Here is a 24,469-nt window from a genome sequence, read left to right as displayed (position 1 = left end):
CGGCTCTATATAATCCTCACACGTCTCTTCATGTTATCGCGGCTCTATATAATCCTCAGACGTCTGTTCTTCATGTGATCGCGGCTCTATATAATCCTCACGTCTGTTCTTCATGTGATCGCGGCTCTATATAATCCTCACACGTCTCTTCTTCATGTGATCGCGGCTCTATATAATCCTCACGTCTGTCCTTCATGTGATCGCGGCTCTATATAATCCTCACACGTCTCTTCTTCATGTGATCGCGGCTCTATATAATCCTCACACGTCTCTTCTTCATGTGATCGCGGCTCTATATAATCCTCACACGTCTCTTCATGTTATCGCGGCTCTATATAATCCTCACGTCTGTTCTTCATGTGATCGCGGCTCTATATAATCCTCACGTCTGTTCTTCATGTGATCTTGGCTCTATATAATCCTCACATGTCTCTTCATGTGATCGCGGCTCTATATAATCCTCACACGTCTGTCCTTCATGTGATTGCGGCTCTATATAATCCTCACATGTCTTTTCTTTATGTGATCGCGGCTCTATATAATCCTCACGTCTGTTCTTCATGTGATCGCGGCTCTATATAATCCTCATGCGTCTCTTCTTCATGTGATCGTGGCTCTATATAATCCTCATGCGTCTCTTCTTCATGTGATCGCGGCTCTATATAATCCTCACACGTCTCTTCTTCATGTGATCCCGGCTCTATATAATCCTCACACGTCTCTTCATGTGATCGTGGCTCTATATAATCCTCACACGTCTGTTCTTCATGTGATCGCGGCTCTATATAATCCTCACGTCTGTTCTTCATGTGATCGCGGCTCTATATAATCCTCAGACGTCTGTTCTTCATGTGATCGCGGCTCTATATAATCCTCATGCGTCTCTTCATGTGATCGCGGCTCTATAAAATCCTCATGCGTCTCTTCTTCATGTGATCGTGGCTCTATATAATCCTCATGCGTCTCTTCTTCATGTGATCGTGGCTCTATATAATCCTCATGCGTCTCTTCTTCATGTGATCGTGGCTCTATATAATCCTCACGTCTGTTCTTCATGTGATCGCGGCTCTATATAATCCTCACGTCTGTTCTTCATGTGATCGCGGCTCTATATAATCCTCACACGTCTCTTCTTCATGTGATCGCGGCTCTATATAATCCTCACGTCTGTCCTTCATGTGATCGCGGCTCTATATAATCCTCACACGTCTCTTCTTCATGTGATCGCGGCTCTATATAATCCTCACACGTCTCTTCTTCATGTGATCGCGGCTCTATATAATCCTCACACGTCTCTTCATGTTATCGCGGCTCTATATAATCCTCACGCCTCTCTTCTTCATGTTATCGCGGCTCTATATAATCCTCACGTCTGTTCATGTGATCGCGGCTCTATATAATCCTCACATGTCTCTTCTTCATGTGATCGCGGCTCTATATAATCCTCACGTCTGTTCTTCATGTGATCGCGGCTCTATATAATCTTCACACGTCTGTTCTTCATGTGATCGCGGCTCTATATAATCCTCACACGTCTGTTCTTCATGTTATCGCGGCTCTATATAATCCTCATGCGTCTCTTCTTCATGTGATCGCGGCTCTATATAATCCTCACACGTCTGTTCTTCATGTGATCGCGGCTCTATATAATCCTCACACGTCTGTTCTTCATGTGATCGCGGCTCTATATAATCCTCACGTCTGTTCATGTGATCGCGGCTCTATATAATCCTCACACGTCTCTTCTTCATGTGATCGCGGCTCTATATAATCCTCACGTCTGTTCTTCATGTGATCGCGGCTCTATATAATCCTCACGTCTGTTCTTCATGTGATCGTCGCTCTATATAATCCTCACGTCTGTTCTTCATGTGATCGCGGCTCTATATAATCCTCACACGTCTCTTCTTTATGTGATCGCGGCTCTATATAATCCTCACACGTCTGTTCTTCATGTGATCGCGGCTCTATATAATCCTCACACGTCTGTCCTTCATGTGATCGCGGCTCTATATAATCCTCACACGTCTGTTCTTCATGTGATCGTGGCTCTATATAATCCTCACGTCTGTTCTTCATGTGATCGCGGCTCTATAAAATCCTCACGTCTGTTCTTCATGTGATCGCGGCTCTATATAATCCTCACACGTCTGTTCTTCATGTGATCGCGGCTCTATATAATCCTCACGTCTGTTCTTCATGTGATCGCGGCTCTATATAATCCTCACACGTCTCTCCTTCATGTGATCGCGGCTCTATATAATCCTCAAGTCTGTTCTTCATGTGATCGCGTCTCTATATAATCCTCACACGTTTGTTCTTCATGTGATCGCGGCTCTATATAATCCTCACGTCTGTTCTTCATGTGATCGCGGCTCTATATAATCCTCACACGTCTGTTCTTCATGTGATCGCGTCTCTATATAATCCTCACACGTTTGTTCTTCATGTGATCGCGGCTCTATATAATAATCACACGTTTGTTCTTCATGTGATCGCGGCTCTATATAATCCTCACGTCTGTTCTTCATGTGATCACAGCTCTATATAATCCTCACGTCTGTTCTTCATGTGATCGCGGCTCTATATAATCCTCACATGTCTCTTCTTCATGTGATCGCGGCTCTATATAATCCTCACACGTCTCTTCTTCATGTGATCGCGGCTCTATATAATCCTCACACGTCTCTTCATGTTATCGCGGCTCTATATAATCCTCACATGTCTGTTCTTCATGTGATCGCGGCTCTATATAATCCTCACACGTCTGTTCTTCATGTGATCGTGGCTCTATATAATCCTCACACGTCTGTTCTTCATGTGATCGTGGCTCTATATAATCCTCACACGTCTCTTCTTCATGTGATCGCGGCTCTATGTAATCCTCATGCGTCTCTTCTTCATGTGATCGCGGCTCTATATAATCCTCACATGTCTCTTCTTCATGTGATCGCGGCTCTATATAATCCTCACACGTCTCTTCTTCATGTGATCGTGGCTCTATATAATCCTCACATGTCTGTTCTTCATGTGATCGCGGCTCTATATAATCCTCACACGTCTCTTCTTCATATGATCGCGGCTCTATATAATCCTCACGTCTATTCTTCATGTGATCGCGGCTCTATATAATCCTCACACGTCTGTTCTTCATGTGATCGCGGCTCTATATAATCATCACACGTCTCTTCTTCATGTGATCGCGGCTCTATATAATCCTCACACGTCTCTTCTTCATGTGATCGCGGCTCTATATAATCATCACGCGTCTCTTCATGTGATCGCGGCTCTATATAATCCTCACACGTCTCTTCTTCATGTGATCGCGGCTCTATATAATCCTCACATGTCTCTTCTTCATGTGATCGCGGCTCTGTATAATCATCACGCGTCTCTTCATGTGATCGCGGCTCTATATAATCATCACGCGTCTCTTCTTCATGTGATTGCGGCTCTATATAACCTTATGCGTCTCTTCTTCATGTGATCGCGGCTCTATATAATCCTCACGTCTGTTCTTCATGTGATCGCGGCTCTATATAATCCTCACACGTCTCTTCTTCATGTGATCGTGGCTCTATATAATCCTCACATGTCTGTTCTTCATGTGATCGCGGCTCTATATAATCCTCACGTCTGTTCATGTGATCGCGGCTCTATAAAATCCTCATGCGTCTCTTCTTCATGTGATCGTGGCTCTATATAATCCTCATGCGTCTCTTCTTCATGTGATCGCGGCTCTATATAATCCTCACGTCTGTTCTTCATGTGATCGCGGCGCTATATAATCCTCAGACGTCTGTTCTTCATGTGATCGCGGCTCTATATAATCCTCACGTCTGTTCTTCATGTGATCGCGGCTCTATATAATCCTCACACGTCTCTTCTTCATGTGATCGCGGCTCTATATAATCCTCACGTCTGTCCTTCATGTGATCGCGGCTCTATATAATCCTCACACGTCTCTTCTTCATGTGATCGCGGCTCTATATAATCCTCACACGTCTCTTCTTCATGTGATCGCGGCTCTATATAATCCTCACACGTCTCTTCATGTTATCGCGGCTCTATATAATCCTCACGCCTCTCTTCTTCATGTTATCGCGGCTCTATATAATCCTCACGTCTGTTCATGTGATCGCGGCTCTATATAATCCTCACATGTCTCTTCTTCATGTGATCGCGGCTCTATATAATCCTCACGTCTGTTCTTCATGTGATCGCGGCTCTATATAATCTTCACACGTCTGTTCTTCATGTGATCGCGGCTCTATATAATCCTCACACGTCTGTTCTTCATGTTATCGCGGCTCTATATAATCCTCATGCGTCTCTTCTTCATGTGATCGCGGCTCTATATAATCCTCACACGTCTGTTCTTCATGTGATCGCGGCTCTATATAATCCTCACACGTCTGTTCTTCATGTGATCGCGGCTCTATATAATCCTCACGTCTGTTCATGTGATCGCGGCTCTATATAATCCTCACACGTCTCTTCTTCATGTGATCGCGGCTCTATATAATCCTCACGTCTGTTCTTCATGTGATCGCGGCTCTATATAATCCTCACGTCTGTTCTTCATGTGATCGTGGCTCTATATAATCCTCACGTCTGTTCTTCATGTGATCGTGGCTCTATATAATCCTCACACGTCTCTTCTTTATGTGATCGCGGCTCTATATAATCCTCACACGTCTGTTCTTCATGTGATCGCGGCTCTATATAATCCTCACACGTCTGTCCTTCATGTGATCGCGGCTCTATATAATCCTCACACGTCTGTTCTTCATGTGATCGTGGCTCTATATAATCCTCACGTCTGTTCTTCATGTGATCGCGGCTCTATAAAATCCTCACGTCTGTTCTTCATGTGATCGCGGCTCTATATAATCCTCACACGTCTGTTCTTCATGTGATCGCGGCTCTATATAATCCTCACGTCTGTTCTTCATGTGATCGCGGCTCTATATAATCCTCACACGTCTCTCCTTCATGTGATCGCGGCTCTATATAATCCTCAAGTCTGTTCTTCATGTGATCGCGTCTCTATATAATCCTCACACGTTTGTTCTTCATGTGATCGCGGCTCTATATAATCCTCACGTCTGTTCTTCATGTGATCGCGGCTCTATATAATCCTCACACGTCTGTTCTTCATGTGATCGCGTCTCTATATAATCCTCACACGTTTGTTCTTCATGTGATCGCGGCTCTATATAATAATCACACGTTTGTTCTTCATGTGATCGCGGCTCTATATAATCCTCACGTCTGTTCTTCATGTGATCACAGCTCTATATAATCCTCACGTCTGTTCTTCATGTGATCGCGGCTCTATATAATCCTCACATGTCTCTTCTTCATGTGATCGCGGCTCTATATAATCCTCACACGTCTCTTCTTCATGTGATCGCGGCTCTATATAATCCTCACACGTCTCTTCATGTTATCGCGGCTCTATATAATCCTCACATGTCTGTTCTTCATGTGATCGCGGCTCTATATAATCCTCACACGTCTGTTCTTCATGTGATCGTGGCTCTATATAATCCTCACACGTCTGTTCTTCATGTGATCGTGGCTCTATATAATCCTCACACGTCTCTTCTTCATGTGATCGCGGCTCTATATAATCCTCATGCGTCTCTTCTTCATGTGATCGCGGCTCTATATAATCCTCACATGTCTCTTCTTCATGTGATCGCGGCTCTATATAATCCTCACACGTCTCTTCTTCATGTGATCGTGGCTCTATATAATCCTCACATGTCTGTTCTTCATGTGATCGCGGCTCTATATAATCCTCACACGTCTCTTCTTCATATGATCGCGGCTCTATATAATCCTCACGTCTATTCTTCATGTGATCGCGGCTCTATATAATCCTCACATGTCTCTTCTTCATGTGATCGCGGCTCTATATAATCATCACGCGTCTCTTCATGTGATCGCGGCTCTATATAATCCTCACACGTCTCTTCTTCATGTGATCGCGGCTCTATATAATCCTCACATGTCTCTTCTTCATGTGATCGCGGCTCTGTATAATCATCACGCGTCTCTTCATGTGATCGCGGCTCTATATAATCATCACGCGTCTCTTCTTCATGTGATTGCGGCTCTATATAACCTTATGCGTCTCTTCTTCATGTGATCGCGGCTCTATATAATCCTCACAAGTCTGTCCTTCATGTGATCGCGGCTCTATATAATCCTCACACGTCTCTTCTTCATGTGATCGCGGCTCTATATAATCCTCACACGTCTCTTCTTCATGTGATCGCGGCTCTATATAATCCTCACACGTCTCTTCATGTTATCGCGGCTCTATATAATCCTCAGACGTCTGTTCTTCATGTGATCGCGGCTCTATATAATCCTCACGTCTGTTCTTCATGTGATCGCGGCTCTATATAATCCTCACACGTCTCTTCTTCATGTGATCGCGGCTCTATATAATCCTCACGTCTGTCCTTCATGTGATCGCGGCTCTATATAATCCTCACACGTCTCTTCTTCATGTGATCGCGGCTCTATATAATCCTCACACGTCTCTTCTTCATGTGATCGCGGCTCTATATAATCCTCACACGTCTCTTCATGTTATCGCGGCTCTATATAATCCTCACGTCTGTTCTTCATGTGATCGCGGCTCTATATCATCCTCACGTCTGTTCTTCATGTGATCTTGGCTCTATATAATCCTCACATGTCTCTTCATGTGATCGCGGCTCTATATAATCCTCACACGTCTGTCCTTCATGTGATTGCGGCTCTATATAATCCTCACATGTCTTTTCTTTATGTGATCGCGGCTCTATATAATCCTCATGCGTCTCTTCTTCATGTGATCGTGGCTCTATATAATCCTCATGCGTCTCTTCTTCATGTGATCGCGGCTCTTTATAATCCTCACGTCTGTTCTTCATGTGATCGCGGCTCTATATAATCCTCAGACGTCTGTTCTTCATGTGATCGCGGCTCTATATAATCCTCACGTCTGTTCTTCATGTGATCGCGGCTCTATATAATCCTCACACGTCTCTTCTTCATGTGATCGCGTCTCTATATAATCCTCACACGTCTCTTCTTCATGTGATCGCGGCTCTATATAATCCTCACACGTCTCTTCTTCATGTGATCGTGGCTCTATATAATCCTCACATGTCTGTTCTTCATGTGATCGCGGCTCTATATAATCCTCACGTCTGTTCATGTGATCGCGGCTCTATAAAATCCTCATGCGTCTCTTCTTCATGTGATCGTGGCTCTATATAATCCTCATGCGTCTCTTCTTCATGTGATCGCGGCTCTATATAATCCTCACGTCTGTTCTTCATGTGATCGCGGCGCTATATAATCCTCAGACGTCTGTTCTTCATGTGATCGCGGCTCTATATAATCCTCACGTCTGTTCTTCATGTGATCGCGGCTCTATATAATCCTCACACGTCTCTTCTTCATGTGATCGCGGCTCTATATAATCCTCACGTCTGTCCTTCATGTGATCGCGGCTCTATATAATCCTCACACGTCTCTTCTTCATGTGATCGCGGCTCTATATAATCCTCACACGTCTCTTCTTCATGTGATCGCGGCTCTATATAATCCTCACACGTCTCTTCATGTTATCGCGGCTCTATATAATCCTCACGCCTCTCTTCTTCATGTTATCGCGGCTCTATATAATCCTCACGTCTGTTCATGTGATCGCGGCTCTATATAATCCTCACATGTCTCTTCTTCATGTGATCGCGGCTCTATATAATCCTCACGTCTGTTCTTCATGTGATCGCGGCTCTATATAATCCTCACACGTCTGTTCTTCATGTGATCGCGGCTCTATATAATCCTCACACGTCTGTTCTTCATGTTATCGCGGCTCTATATAATCCTCATGCGTCTCTTCTTCATGTGATCGCGGCTCTATATAATCCTCACACGTCTGTTCTTCATGTGATCGCGGCTCTATATAATCCTCACACGTCTGTTCTTCATGTGATCGCGGCTCTATATAATCCTCACACGTCTGTTCTTCATGTGATCGCGGCTCTATATAATCCTCACGTCTGTTCATGTGATCGCGGCTCTATATAATCCTCACACGTCTCTTCTTCATGTGATCGCGGCTCTATATAATCCTCACGTCTGTTCTTCATGTGATCGCGGCTCTATATAATCCTCACGTCTGTTCTTCATGTGATCGTGGCTCTATATAATCCTCACGTCTGTTCTTCATGTGATCGCGGCTCTATATAATCCTCACACGTCTCTTCTTTATGTGATCGCGGCTCTATATAATCCTCACACGTCTGTTCTTCATGTGATCGCGGCTCTATATAATCCTCACACGTCTGTCCTTCATGTGATCGCGGCTCTATATAATCCTCACACGTCTGTTCTTCATGTGATCGTGGCTCTATATAATCCTCACGTCTGTTCTTCATGTGATCGCGGCTCTATAAAATCCTCACGTCTGTTCTTCATGTGATCGCGGCTCTATATAATCCTCACACGTCTGTTCTTCATGTGATCGTGGCTCTATATAATTTTCACACGTCTCTTCATGTGATCGCGGCTCTATATAATCCTCACGTCTGTTCTTCATGTGATCGCGGCTCTATATAATCCTCACACGTCTCTCCTTCATGTGATCGCGGCTCTATATAATCCTCAAGTCTGTTCTTCATGTGATCGCGTCTCTATATAATCCTCACACGTTTGTTCTTCATGTGATCGCGGCTCTATATAATCCTCACGTCTGTTCTTCATGTGATCGCGGCTCTATATAATCCTCACACGTCTGTTCTTCATGTGATCGCGTCTCTATATAATCCTCACACGTTTGTTCTTCATGTGATCGCGGCTCTATATAATCCTCACACGTTTGTTCTTCATGTGATCGCGGCTCTATATAATCCTCACGTCTGTTCTTCATGTGATCACAGCTCTATATAATCCTCACGTCTGTTCTTCATGTGATCGCGGCTCTATATAATCCTCACATGTCTCTTCTTCATGTGATCGCGGCTCTATATAATCCTCACACGTCTCTTCTTCATGTGATCGCGCCTCTATATAATCCTCACACGTCTCTTCATGTTATCGCGGCTCTATATAATCCTCACATGTCTGTTCTTCATGTGATCGCGGCTCTATATAATCCTCACACGTCTGTTCTTCATGTGATCGTGGCTCTATATAATCCTCACACGTCTGTTCTTCATGTGATCGTGGCTCTATATAATCCTCACACGTCTCTTCTTCATGTGATCGCGGCTCTATATAATCCTCATGCGTCTCTTCTTCATGTGATCGCGGCTCTATATAATCCTCACATGTCTCTTCTTCATGTGATCGCAGCTCTATATAATCCTCACACGTCTCTTCTTCATGTGATCGTGGCTCTATATAATCCTCACATGTCTGTTCTTCATGTGATCGCGGCTCTATATAATCCTCACACGTCTCTTCTTCATATGATCGCGGCTCTATATAATCCTCACGTCTATTCTTCATGTGATCGCGGCTCTATATAATCCTCACATGTCTCTTCTTCATGTGATCGCGGCTCTATATAATCATCACGCGTCTCTTCATGTGATCGCGGCTCTATATAATCCTCACACGTCTCTTCTTCATGTGATCGCGGCTCTATATAATCCTCACATGTCTCTTCTTCATGTGATCGCGGCTCTGTATAATCATCACGCGTCTCTTCATGTGATCGCGGCTCTATATAATCATCACGCGTCTCTTCTTCATGTGATTGCGGCTCTATATAACCTTATGCGTCTCTTCTTCATGTGATCGCGGCTCTATATAATCCTCACAAGTCTGTTCTTCATGTGATCGCGGCTCTATATAATCCTCACACGTCTGTTCTTCATGTGATCGCGCCTCTATATAATCCTCATACGTCTGTTCTTCATGTGATCGCGGCTCTATATAATCCTCACACGTTTGTTCTTCATGTGATCGCGGCTCTATATAATCCTCACACGTCTGTTCTTCATGTGATCGCGGCTCTATATAATCCTCACACGTTTGTTCTTCATGTGATCGCGGCTCTATATAATCCTCACGTCTGTTCTTCATGTGATCACAGCTCTATATAATCCTCACGTCTGTTCTTCATGTGATCGCGGCTCTATATAATCCTCACACGTCTCTTCTTCATGTGATCGCGGCTCTATATAATCCTCACACGTCTCTTCTTCATGTGATCGCGGCTCTATATAATCCTCACACGTCTCTTCTTCATGTGATCGCGGCTCTATATAATCCTCACACGTCTCTTCTTCATGTGATCGCGGCTCTATATAATCCTCACACGTCTCTTCATGTTATCGCGGCTCTATATAATCCTCACATGTCTGTTCTTCATGTGATCGCGGCTCTATATAATCCTCACACGTCTGTTCTTCATGTGATCGTGGCTCTATATAATCCTCACACGTCTGTTCTTCATGTGATCGTGGCTCTATATAATCCTCACACGTCTCTTCTTCATGTGATCGCGGCTCTATATAATCCTCATGCGTCTCTTCTTCATGTGATCGCGGCTCTATATAATCCTCACATGTCTCTTCTTCATGTGATCGCGGCTCTATATAATCCTCACACGTCTCTTCTTCATGTGATCGTGGCTCTATATAATCCTCACATGTCTGTTCTTCATGTGATCGCGGCTCTATATAATCCTCACACGTCTCTTCTTCATGTGATCGCGGCTCTATATAATCCTCACGTCTGTTCTTCATGTGATCGCGGCTCTATATAATCCTCACACGTCTCTTCTTCATGTGATCGTGGCTCTATATAATCCTCACATGTCTGTTCTTCATGTGATCGTGGCTCTATATAATCCTCACATGTCTCTTCTTCATGTGATCGCGGCTCTATATAATCATCACGCGTCTCTTCATGTGATCGCGGCTCTATATAATCCTCACACGTCTCTTCTTCATGTGATCGCGGCTCTATATAATCCTCACATGTCTCTTCTTCATGTGATCGCGGCTCTGTATAATCATCACGCGTCTCTTCATGTGATCGCGGCTCTATATAATCATCACGCGTCTCTTCTTCATGTGATCGCGGCTCTATATAATCCTCACAAGTCTGTTTTTCATGTGATCGCGGCTCTATATAATCCTCACACGTCTGTTCTTCATGTGATCGCGGCTCTATATAATCCTCATTCGTCTGTTCTTCATGTGATCGTGGCTCTATAAAAGCCTCACACATCTCTTCTTCATGTGATTGCGGCTCTATATAATCCTCACACGTCTCTTCTTCATGTGATCGCAGCTCTATATAATCCTCTCGTCTGTTCTTCATGTGATCGCGGCTCTATATAATCCTCACGTCTGTTCTTCATGTGATCGCGGCTCTATATAATCCTCACACGTCTCTTCTTCATGTGATCGTGGCTCTATATAATCCTCACATGTCTCTTCATGTTATCGCGGCTCTATATAATCCTCACACGTCTGTTCTTCATGTGATCGCGGCTCTATAGAATCATCACGCGTCTCTTCATGTTATCGCGGCTCTATATAATCCTCACGCGTCTCTTCTTCATGTGATCGTAGCTCTATATAATCCTCACACGTCTGTTCTTCATGTGATCGCGGCTCTATATAATCCTCACGTCTGTTCTTCATGTGATCGCAGCTCTATATAATCCTCACATGTCTCTTCTTCATGTGATCGCGGCTCTATATAATCCTCACACGTCTCTTCTTCATGTGATCGTGGCTCTATATAATCCTCACACGTCTCTTCTTCATGTGATCGCAGCTCTATATAATCCTCACACGTCTCTTCTTCATGTGATCGTGGCTCTATATAATCCTCACACGTCTGTTCTTCATGTGATTGCGGCTCTATATAATCCTCACGTCTCTTCATGTGATCACGGCTCTATATAATCCTCACATGTCTCTTCATGTGATCGCGGCTCTATATAATCCTCACACGTCTCTTCTTCATGTGATCGTGGCTCTATATAATCCTCACATGTCTCTTCATGTTATCGCGGCTCTATATAATCCTCACACATCTCTTCTTCATGTGATCGTGGCTCTATATAATCCTCACACGTCTGTTCTTCATGTGATCGCGGCTCTATATAATCCTCACGCGTCTCTTCTTCAAATGATCGCGGCTCTATATAATCATCACGCGTCTCTTCATGTGATCGCGGCTCTGTATAATCCTCACACGTCTGTTCTTCATGTGATCGCGGCTCTATATAATCATCACATGTCTCTTCTTCATGTGATCGCGGCTCTATATAATCATCACATGTCTCTTCTTCATGTGATCGCGGCTCTATATAATCCTCACACGTCTGTTCTTCATGTGATCGCGGCTCTGTATAATCCTCACACGTCTCTTCTTCATGTGATCGCGGCTCTATATAATCATCACACGTCTGTTCTTCATGTGATCGCGGCTCTACATAATCCTCACACGTCTGTTCTTCATGTGATCGCGGCTCTATATAATCCTCACGCGTCTCTTCTTCAAATGATCGCGGCTCTATATAATCATCACGCGTCTCTTCATGTGATCGCGGCTCTGTATAATCCTCACACGTCTGTTCTTCATGTGATCGCGGCTCTATATAATCATCACATGTCTCTTCTTCATGTGATCGCGGCTCTATATAATCATCACATGTCTCTTCTTCATGTGATCGCGGCTCTATATAATCCTCACACGTCTGTTCTTCATGTGATCGCGGCTCTGTATAATCCTCACACGTCTCTTCTTCATGTGATCGCGGCTCTATATAATCATCACACGTCTGTTCTTCATGTGATCGCGGCTCTACATAATCCTCACACGTCTGTTCCTCATGTGATCGCGGCTCTATATAATCATCACATGTCTCTTCTTTATGTGATCGAGGCTCTATATTATCCGGTTTCTTTGCTCTGGCACTGTCTGGGTGTGTGTTACAGGGGGAGCGTGACCATCACTAAGTGCTTTTGTCCAGCTCAATATTTCCTAATTAATTCTCAGCCTTGAGAGCAGAGATTAGAGAAAAAATCCAAATTACAGCTCAGCCGTGCGTGCGATGTATTGACGGACACACGTGACCAGAGGCGGCCTGTCAGAAGCTTTTCAGCAGACCCTATCTGGCTTCTGGTGTAAAGATGGTGTGGTGTTTGGGGATCAGGATATCCCGGGGGTCGGCTCCTGCGGGGAGGATGAAGGGGTCCCTGCTCTGCGGGGTGGCTCGGCTGATGGGACTAATGTCTTTTTTTTTTTTCCTTCCAGTTTGCGACGCAATGACTACACGGTTCAGGTGAATGTTAACGACTACCTTGACATTTACTGCCCACATTATAACGATACGATGGCGGATCACCGGATGGAGCAGTATATCCTGTACATGGTGAATTATGAGGGCTACCACTCCTGCAACACCAGCCATGGCTTCAAGCCCTGGGAATGTAACCGGCCGCACTCCCCGCACAGCCCTATCAAGTTCTCGGAGAAGTTTCAGCGGTACAGCGCCTTTTCTCTGGGGTACGAGTTCCACGCGGGACACAACTACTACTACATCTGTGAGTACCGGAGAGTAGAGCCGCATTGGGGCCATCAAGTACATTCAGCAAGCGCGCTGAAGATCTCAGTGTCCCAGGAACAGAACCAAGGTGTTACATTTTAGCCCAGTGGTGAGCCGCCTGCAGCCTCCGACAGGGGAGCGTCTTACCTTGCGTTTGTTAGATGGAGGACGTGTCATCTGACTCTGGGTTTGTGCACCATGTATTGCATGCCTGCACTGTCCTGTAATACGGATGCCTGTATACAGCGGTGTAATAAGACTGGTGCATATCTCACCCTAGTGGTCAAAATATAGAATTGCACATGTGATCAGTGCAGTGGATGTCGCTCACTGACACAGGAGGAGCCGCTGCCTCTGAGTCTGCGAGTGATCACTGCCATCCATCTACCCCAGAGCGAAGGCTCACACCGGATTGTGGGATCTGTCCGGCTGATGTATGGGCTCCTCGCACCCCAAATTCTGCCGGATGTAAGGGGGATGGCCTCACTCCCAAGTCACATGTGAGGGGGCACTAATCACAGCAGGCAGGTGGAGGCTCCCGCTACAGTCATCTGTCGTCCGGTGGATGGACATCCCCGGTCCCCTTACAGGATCCCTCCTGCTGATAATCAGTTGAACCCTTCAGTTGTTCCTCCTGGTATTTTAGTCTTAATTTTTACATTGCACCCATTCTTATTGTTTTTTGTTTTTTTTTCTTTTTCCAGCAACACCAACCCACAACCACCGGCACTCGTGCCTGAAGATGAAAGTGTCCGTGTTCTGCGCAACCAGTAAGTGTTTAAAACCTGGGACCTGGGGGGATGGTGATTGCTTACTGTTGTCAGGACTACGTCAGGCGCGTGGTAATGGTGTCGTCCTTCCCCCGCAGCGGCTCATTCTGGAGAGAAGCACGCTCCCACCCTGCCCCAATTCACGATAGGACCAGAGGTGAAGATTGAAGACCTAGGTGAGTCTGCTCACCAGGGCTGTGGAGTTGGAGTCGTGGAGTCGGAGCTAATTTTGATGGAGTCGGAGCCGGAGTCGGAGCTAATTTTGATGGAGCCGAAGTCGCAGCTCATTTTGATGGAGTCGGAGTCGGTATAAAATGAACCGGCTCCGACTCCTAGAATATATAATAAATTGGGCACAGTAGTGCAATGCAGAATGTGTTGAATATTTTTTCATAGGAATTTGGGAAAGTTATGAAATGTCCTATAAATGGCTGTTCTGTTCCTGATCTAAGGCTACATTCACACACAGCGTTTTTGCTGCGTTTTTTGAGGATACATTTGTCAGCTGCAAAAGCAGATCAGCTTTTTAAAAAACTGCATCACCTGAAAGGTTTTTGAGCTCATAAAAAAGCATTAGAAAAAGGCCACACAAGCTGACTGCTCATTCTTTGTGAGGATCCTCACAAAACGCTGTGTCTGAATGTCCTATCTTGTCACCCATTGCCTTTGCTGGATGCCCAGAGTCACTGCATTTCACTCAATTATTTTGCCATCAATATTCGATGTTTGTAAAGAAGAAAGAAATTGTTAGCAAGACACTGGCAGTAACAGATAGTAAAGCTCATCACAGCAGCCAGCTTCTCCAGGCCTTAGTGGAAAAAGTTCTGCAAGATTACCAACTCAAAAAAGAACAGGTTCTTGCTATTGTAAAGGACAATGCTTCAAACTTGATAAGTACAATTAAACTGATGAATGAGAGTAATGAACAACAGCTAGAAGAAAATTTAGGATTTAGTATGTGTGAGATGGAGCCACAGCGCTGCTCATGTAACGGAGGAACAAACAGATATTACAACAGAAGAACAGCAAAATGATACTTTAGGATTAGATGATCTTGTTGAAGCTGCTTCAAAACTGCTGTCATGTGACCCGGAAGTTGTGGTGTTTCCACTGTACTGTATCGTACTATACTGGCGTGCGCCGCATCCGCCAAACTGGTGAAAAGCCGGATGTGTGAAACTGGGCGGACATGCTGGAAATCTAATTGGAAAAGTGAGGAAGTTGGTTATTGCCGCCAGAACCCCTAAAATTGATTCCATCTTGAAGAAATATGCTGGGAAAGGGGCAATTGTTGATCAAGCCACTCGGTGAGGAAGTACTTATTTAATGACTGAGCGATTGCTTGAACTAAAATCATTTCTTATAGATATGGTAAACCCTCAAGTAACCTTAAATGAAGGTCATTGGACACAGGTGGCTAAATTGAAGGAATTGCTTAATCACCCATTTACCGTGACTAAAAAATTACAAGCTGAGGATTTAACTCCTGGCATTTTCATATGGGAGTGGAAGAACTTGCTATTTTGCCTGTCCCAAAGAGGAGGTTTAATCGCAGATGGCATTTCTGCTTCAATGAAATGGAGAGATACACAGCTATTGGAAAATAAAATTCTTCTGACAGCTGTTTATGTGGACCCAAGTCTTCGTATACTGCTTGATGATCAACAGCTTACTAAAGGAAAAGAAGCTTTGAGTGAGGTAGCAGTTAGGATGAGCGGCTACAGGACTGCCAGGCGCAAGAGGACTTGGGTCCTGACAGTGCTACTGCTGCCATATCTTCATCCTCATCAGATGAGGAGTTTAACTTTGAGAAGTATTTGGATGACATGAAGCAGCAAAGTGTTGCCGCAAGGAAAAAGATTTCCCTCCGTCTCCTATAGCAGCAGATTGACCAGATTTCAGTAAAATGTTTCACTTGCTCTCAAAGAAATAGAAAAATTCAACCGTTCATCAAAACTGACTGTGCATGAGGCAATTCCTTTATACCCGGAAATTGTTAGAGATGTTGCCCATGTGGTTATTGCTTTGCCTCCAACCCAAGTTACTGTAGAGAGGATGTTCTCTAGTCTTAATATTAGGTCAGATCAGGTCATCTGTGAAGGAGGATCTGATGGAGGCAATTCTATGTCTTACAACAAATTCATAGACTACACAAATGTTATTTACTATGTTTTTGTTGAAAACTGTTTTTTGCCACCTACATAGTGTTTTATATATATATATATATTTATATATATATACATATATATATATATATATATATATATATATATATATATAAATATATATATATATATATATAGGTAATGCACTATGTAAGTGACAAAAAACATTTTTCATCAAAAACATACTAAATATTTAACATAATGCTCATATTTAAGTGAAAAATATATTGTAGTATAATGTGAACATCAGACATTTAATCATTTTTATGATACAATAATCAAGATATTTAGATAGAACATAAAATATATTTATTGTAATACAACTTTAGAACACAAACTAATAAATTGTAAATATGTAATATATATAATATATAATTATACAGTGTGTGTGTATATATATTACACAAGATATATATGTAGTCTACTGTATATTACATATTGTATTACATATTTACAATTTATTAGTTTTTTGTGTTCTAAAGTTGTATCCAATAAATATATTTTATGTTCTATTAAAATATCTTGATTATTGTATCATAAAAATTAAATGTCTGATGATCACATACACATGTTGATGTCCTACAATAAATTTTTCACCTAACTATAAGCAATATATGTAGGAGTCGGAGTGGTGGAGTCTGAGTCGGTGCAAGGGAAATTGAAGAGTCTGAGTCGAAGGTTTAGCTTACCGACTCCACAGCCCTGCTGCTCATGCAGGATGGTCGACTCATAGCAGTTTCTCACACTTCCTCACATGCTGGTGTCCGGATCATATTCTACAGGAGGTGCCCATAGATGCAGATCGGTAGTTGATGACCCGCAGAGTGGTCTCGTGCCTCATCCATGACAGGCCATCACACCCATCAAATATGGTAGTCTGCAGGCACCTGCTACTTGTGCCCGGTGTCGTCCCGAAAGATTCGGAAATTGCAGCCAAGTGTTTGACTGGATTAGTGATTGAGCTCTGACTACCCGGGACTAAGACACCAGCTTCATTGCTGCTGTTGGAATGTAGATTGGATTGTTCCTGGCCGTCCAGATCATCACACGAGCTGCTTCCCTTCATCGTGTTTAGCTGTTATTGCCGCCCGCAGGACGGTGTCACAGGGCGACTCTGAGCTTAATGTTTTTGGGCTCCCGAAGGCACTGCTGCTCCTGTCATAAATATAAACCTCCTTGGGTGTTGTGTAAGTAAACCCTTGTCTAATGTGCATCTTGTAGGCGGCCGCCATGTATATTGTGACCTACATACTGGACGGTCACCTCCATCTGCTGTCTCCTCTTGGCTTAAATGTACTTTTGTGTTCAAGGGACATGTTGTTCAGTCTCGCTAGTCCCCTCTGGTGTTTAAGTCCTCTGCAGACATCACATGGACGATCCCACTCGTCTACCTTCACTCTCCACCTTCCTACATCAATCACCTTTTTCACGCTCTACATCCCCTGACTGACCTCGGCCCCTGCCCTCCGCCTACCTCTGACTATGACCTCGACCCCTACCCTCCACCCATATCTCGGACTGCAACCGGGGCTCTTGCCCTTTGCCCGCATCTTGGACTGGGACTCTGGCCCTTGCCCTTTGCCCGCATCTTGGACTGGGACTCTGGTCCGTGCCCTCTGCCCGCCTCTTGGACTGGGACTCTGGTCCGTGCCCTCTGCCCGCCTCTTGGACTGGGACTCTGGTCCGTGCCCTCTGCCCGCCTCTTGGACTGGGACTCTGGTCCGTGCCCTCTGCCCACCTCTTGGACTGGGACTCTGGTCCGTGCCCTCTGCCCGCCTCTTGGACTGGGACTCTGGTCCGTGCCCTCTGCCCGCCTCTTGGACTGGGAACCTGGTCCGTGCCCTCTGCCCACCTCTTGGACTGGGAACCTGGTCCGTGCCCTCCGCCCGCCTCTTGGACTGGGAACCTGGTCCGTGCCCTCCGTCCGCCCACTGGACTGGGACTCTGGTCTGTGCCCTCTGCCCGCCCATTGGACTGGGACTCTGGTCCGTGCCCTCTGCCCGCCCATTGGACTGGGACTCTGGTCCGTGCCCTCTGCCTGCCCATTGGACTGGGACTCTGGTCCGTGCCCTCTGCCCCCGCTCATTGGACTGGGACTCTGGTCCGTGCCCTCTGCCCGCCTCTTGGACTGGGACTCTGGTCCATGCCCTCTGCCCGCCTCTTGGACTGGGACTCTGGTCCGTGCCCTCTGCCCGCCTCTTGGACTGCCACTTGAGCCCATTTCTGCTTTACTGTTGGACACCAGATCTTGCTTTCCTCCATTCACCTTTTCCCTCCTGTATTTCAGGTAACTTTAATCCAGAGATCCCCAAGTTGGAGAAGAGCATTAGTGGGACGAGCCCGAAGCGAGAACACTTACATTTGACGGTGGCCGTCTCTCTGCTCCTAATGACTCTCTTGGCGTCTTAGTTTTCTTGTTTCAGGCTGAAGACCTCGGAGAAATGAATGCAATCTCCACATTCAGAACTCTGTAAGGACTGTGCAGGTTGGGGAGCGGCTGATGGGAGGAGGAGCAGCGTCCTTAATCTCATTTTTTTTTTTTTTTTTTTTAACAAAAATCTTTTTTTTTTTATTAAGACTGAACCTGCGGCACTAAAATCACAACCCTGACACTAGTGGACACTATCGAGGTCTTGTGATTTCTTGAATAATATCATTGAGCAGACAGGACCAAGGAGCTGCTGCCTAGAGCTTGTGATCCACAGGGCCCTTTTCTGCCCCGGCCCACAACATACAACTGGCGGCCACACCTATGGGCTGTTATTACTTTAGTGCCTATGCCCGTTAGGCATTGAGCGCCCGGCGGTCGGCTGCAGGGAGCGATCAGCTGATCACCCGGCGGCCGGCTACTGGGAGCGATCAGCTGATCACCCGGCTGCCGGCAAGTGACAGCGCTCAGCTGATCACCGGCGGTCGGCTGCAGGGAGCGATCAGCTGATCACCCGGCGGTCGGCTGCAGGGAGCGATCAGCTGATCACCCGGCGGCCGGCTACTGGGAGCGATCAGCTGATCACCCGGCGGCCGGCAAGTGACAGCGCTCAGCTGATCACCGGCGGTCGGCTGCAGGGAGCGATCAGCTGATCACCCGGCGGCCGGCTACTGGGAGCGATCAGCTGATCACCCGGCGGCCAGCTGCAGATCAGCTGATCGTTCACAATAGTCTGCCGCTGGTAAAACTGTAAAAAAAAAAAAAAAAAATCAAAACGAATTGCGTTGTTTTGCAGCATCCGTTGCATCCGTTGTGCCACTATATGCAACACATCCGTTGCATCCGTTACACAACGCAATGCAACGGATACCGTTCAACGCAAGTGTGAAACTAGCCTTAGACTGAACCTGCGGCACTAAAATCACAACCCTGACACTAGTGGACACTATCGAGGTCTTGTGATTTCTTGAATAATATCATTGAGCAGACAGGACCAAGGAGCTGCTGCCTAGAGCTTGTGATCCACAGGGCCCTGCTCTGCCCCGGCCCACAACATACAACTGGCGGCCACACCTATGGGCTGTTATTACTTGAGTGCCTATGCCCGTTAGGTTCCTGCGAGGATAGGATGCACGCCGAGTGCAGGACCTTGGGCTGACAACAGACCATCGTTTTAGTCAGCCTTACAATCCCCTGAGTTGGTTTTTTCCATTCCTCCTGGACATGTTGCACTTTGGTTCTTTTCTGGATGCCCTTGTGATATCTTGCCCAGATTACCGCCAGCCTCATGGATTTTCCTGGCCAAGTGCATTGAGCACAGTAGCAGAACCCTTTACCAAATGTTTGGCTCTAACACTTTCTGGTGCCATATTGTGTACTTTTCCTTCCCAAGGTCCTCAGACACCTTATATCAATAAGCCAACCTGATTCAATGGACGATAAAACTGCAAAACACCGGAAGAGGTGGAAGTACCAGACCTGCAGTGATGGCCACTGCTCCTTCTGGATGTCCAGGCTCAGAATTAGGATTAGCTTCCAGGCTTCTGTGGGTCCAGGACTAGCAATGGACAGTCATTAAACCAATGTTCCCTATGTGAGATGTAGCAGAGCCTGGACGCAGCAGACAGAGCGCCCTCAGCTGGTCACAGCTCCACGACAACTGTCCCACAACTCTACAGAGATGAGAGGAAATTGCACTAAATTACCCCAGACCCCTCCACCGGGGACATCCACTGCTCGATAGTCAATACCCTGGGAATTCTTGATGGACAGCTGGGGAACCAGCGCATCCGTAATACAGCAGGACCCCACTGTACAGAGCCGAACGGGGAGAGCAGCATGCAGGAGACAGAATGGCATTGTAAATACATATCTATCTATATTTTAAGTATACCATCCCTGTGATGACGTATACATTGTCCCTTCTGACTGAACTGTAAATTCAAATGTTGTCTTCTATGAAGGCAAGTTTCCACCTATGCAATGCACAGACAGTTTGAGAATAAATATCAGACTGACCTTTTTATGAACGGCATCGGCTGTGATTTTCATATAATGCTGTAAACCTAGAAAATGAATAAAAGAATAAACCTGACTAGTCACTTGTACTTGCAGGGGAGGGTGAGGAACAAGGTGCAAGTACCAGCCCGACATCAACCCTGTCCTCACCCGTGGCTCAATGTTGGCTTATACCCAACACCTCAACGGTCTCCGCTCACCTCTCATCGGGAATACCCAATACTTCCCTGGTCCCCGCTCACCTCTTGTCGGAATACCCAACACCTCCACGGTGCCCGCTCGTCGGGAATACCCATCATGGCCACGGCTCTCGTCGGAAATACCAAACACCTTCACGGCCACGGCTCTCCTCTCGTCGGGAATAACCAACACCTCCACTGCTACGGCTCTCCTCTAGTCGGGAATACCCAACACCTCGACTGCCACCATGCCTCCACTGTATTCTTCTTGCCATATCCATGGTCCCCGTGTCCCTCTCGCCTAGAACACCCGACACATGCGAGGTCCCCCTGCTCCACTCGCCTAGAACACCCCACACATGCGAGGTCCCCCTGCTCCACTCGCCTAGAACACCCCACACATGCGAGGTCCCTCTGCTCATGTGCAATACATGACATCTATTATCCCAGCACCTTTGTTCGTCTAGGGTACACAACACTTCAATGGGAGCATGGATGGTTCTTGCACCCCTCTCACCTGCCATAACACTTAGGGTAAATCTATATATTGTGTTCCTTTTTCCTGTAATGACTTCTGGTGTAAATCTATGTATTCCTCTATCCTATAATATCACAAATTTGAGGTAAACAGATGGTCCTCATGTTGCACTGCCTTTCACACCTGTACACAACCTCTGCCTGCGCTCTCGCTCCCAGGTCAGGAATTTCAATGCTGCCTCCTTCCACCCACAGTCTGGGAAAATCTGATGCCCTCACTTCTCTTAAAAAGCTGATAAACTGCGCCCTTCATTCACCTCAGTATGTTCGGGACCTGCATGATCTCTGTCTACTGCAGCCGTAGCTGAAGTGACCAGTAGAGGGCACCATGATCAGTCTACTGCAGGAGGTGTCACCAGCAGAGGGCACCATAATCTGTCTACTGCATACCGTGTTTCCCCGAAAATAAGACGTCCCCCGAAAATAAGACATAGCAGGAGTATTCAGGGATGCTTTAATATAAGACATCCCCTGAAAATAAAACATAGCTGAGGTCAATAATCAAGTGTCATGCAGCGGTGAAAGAGTTAAAGACACTGCAGGACACTTCATTATAGGCAGCGGACACCCCCAGAAGAGAGAAGACAGAAGAAAGAAGACCCCCGATCATACTCACAAGACGCCGACCGGGAGCAGGTGAGCGCATCAAGGTCCTGCAGCGGCGGAACACACACGCACACGCACATAAGAACAGACACACACACATCAGATCACACTCACTCTCACACACACATCAGATCGCATCCACACACTCACAACATCCAGCGATATCGCTTGCTTCTCGGCGGCGATACTCTGCGTGCAGTGACCTTCCAGGACCTGCAGGAGGATCACATGGCCGGAAGCATGTGGTATCTCTGGATGTTGTGATTGTGTAAGCGTGTATGTGCGATATCGTCAATGTGTGTGTAAGTGTATGCGATCGGATGTGTGCGTGTATGCTGTCTGATGTGTGAGTGTGTGAGTGTATGCGATCGGATCGGTGAGTGTCGGCAGAGGAGCACGGCGTGCAGTACAGCTGCTGGGATCGTGGGGTGGGTGGGAAGAAGTGGGGTGGGTGTGTGTTTGTGTGTGAGTGAGTGTGACCTGATGTGTGTGTTTGTGAGATCTGATGTCAGCCAGACGCAGGGGAGCACAGCTGCAGAGAGATCACAGGGAGAAGTGTGTGTGTGTGTGTGTGTGTGTGTGAGAGAGATCTGATGTCAGCCAGACGCAGGGGAGCACAGCTGCAGAGAGATCACAGGGAGAAGTGTGTGCGTGTGATATGATGTCTGGAGGGAGATCACAGGCAGAAGTGTGTGTGTGTGTGTGTGTGTGTGTGTGTGATCTGATGTCAGCCAGACGCAGGGGAGCACAGCTGCAGGGAGATCACAGGCAGAAGTGTGTGTGTGTGTGTGTGTGTGTGTGTGTGATCTGATGTCAGCCAGACGCAGGGGAGCACAGCTGCAGAGAGATCACAGGGAGAAGTGTGTGTGTGTGTGTGTGTGTGTGTGTGTGTGTGAGAGATCTGATGTCAGCCAGACGCAGGGGAGCACAGCTGCAGAGAGATCACAGGGAGAAGTGTGTGGGTGTGATCTGATGTCAGCCAGACGCAGGGGAGCACAGCTGCAGGGAGATCACAGGGAGAAGTGTGTGTGTGTGTGTGTGTGTGTGTGTGTGTGTGTGTGTGTGTGAGAGAGATCTGATGTCAGCCAGACGCAGGGGAGCACAGCTGCAGGGAGATCACAGGGAGAAGTGTGTGTGTGTGTGTGTGTGTGTGTGTGTGTGTGTGTGTGTGTGTGTGTGAGAGAGATCTGATGTCAGCCAGACGCAGGGGAGCACTGCTGCAGAGAGATCACAGGGAGAAGTGTGTGCGTGTGATCTGATGTCAGCCAGACGCAGGGGAGCACAGCTGCAGGGAGATCACAGGCAGAAGTGTGTGCGTGTGATCTGATGTCAGCCAGACGCAGGGGAGCACAGCTGCAGAGAGATCACAGGGAGAAGTGTGTGGGTGTGATCTGATGTCAGCCAGACGCAGGGGAGCACAGCTGCAGGGAGATCACAGGGAGAAAAGTGTGTGTGTGTGTGTGAGCGAGATCTGATGTCAGCCAGACGCAGGGGAGCACAGCTGCAGAGAGATCACAGGGAGAAAAGTGTGTGTGTGTGTGTGAGAGCGAGATCTGATGTCAGCCAGACGCAGGGGAGCACAGCTGCAGGGAGATCACAGGCAGAAGTGTGTGCGTGTGATCTGATGTCAGCCAGACGCAGGGGAGCACAGCTGCAGGGAGATCACAGGGAGAAGTGTGTGGGTGTGATCTGATGTCAGCCAGACGCAGGGGAGCACAGCTGCAGAGAGATCACAGGCAGAAGTGTGTGCGTGTGATCTGATGTCAGCCAGACGCAGGGGAGCACAGCTGCAGGGAGATCACAGGGAGAAAAGTGTGTGTGTGTGTGTGTGTGAGAGAGATCTGATGTCAGCCAGACGCAGGGGAGCACAGCTGCAGAGAGATCACAGGGAGAAGTGTGTGGGTGTGATCTGATGTCAGCCAGACGCAGGGGAGCACAGCTGCAGGGAGATCACAGGGAGAAGTGTGTGCGTGTGATCTGATGTCAGCCAGACGCAGGGGAGCACAGCTGCAGGGAGATCACAGGGAGAAAAGTGTGTGTGTGTGTGTGTGAGAGAGATCTGATGTCAGCCAGACGCAGGGGAGCATAGCTGCAGGGAGGTGTGTGTGTGTGTGTGTGTGTGTGTGTGTGTGTGTGAGCGAGATCTGATGTCAGCCAGACGCACGGGAGCACAGCTG

At 46.6% G+C, this 24,469-nt stretch overlaps 1 protein-coding gene across 1 annotated transcript in view; it reads left to right on the top strand.

Moving 5' to 3' along the window:
• LOC142257689 (ephrin-A3-like) overlaps positions 1–19,048 on the top strand; it is a 134,384-nt gene extending 115,336 nt beyond the window's left edge. The window contains exons 2-5 of the mRNA XM_075329824.1: positions 13,173–13,586; positions 14,293–14,358; positions 14,457–14,534; positions 18,811–19,048. Of these exons, the coding sequence (XP_075185939.1) occupies positions 13,173–13,586; positions 14,293–14,358; positions 14,457–14,534; positions 18,811–18,932 (680 nt within the window). The 3' untranslated portion in view covers positions 18,933–19,048. The remainder of the gene's footprint in view (positions 1–13,172; positions 13,587–14,292; positions 14,359–14,456; positions 14,535–18,810) is intronic.
• Positions 19,049–24,469: the final 5,421 nt, after the last annotated feature.

This window comes from Anomaloglossus baeobatrachus, chromosome 12, assembly GCF_048569485.1.
Source record: "Anomaloglossus baeobatrachus isolate aAnoBae1 chromosome 12, aAnoBae1.hap1, whole genome shotgun sequence".
Classification (NCBI taxonomy): domain Eukaryota; kingdom Metazoa; phylum Chordata; class Amphibia; order Anura; family Aromobatidae; genus Anomaloglossus; species Anomaloglossus baeobatrachus.
Note: the sequence above shows the minus strand (reverse complement) of the source record. Positions and strands in the feature narration are given on the sequence as shown.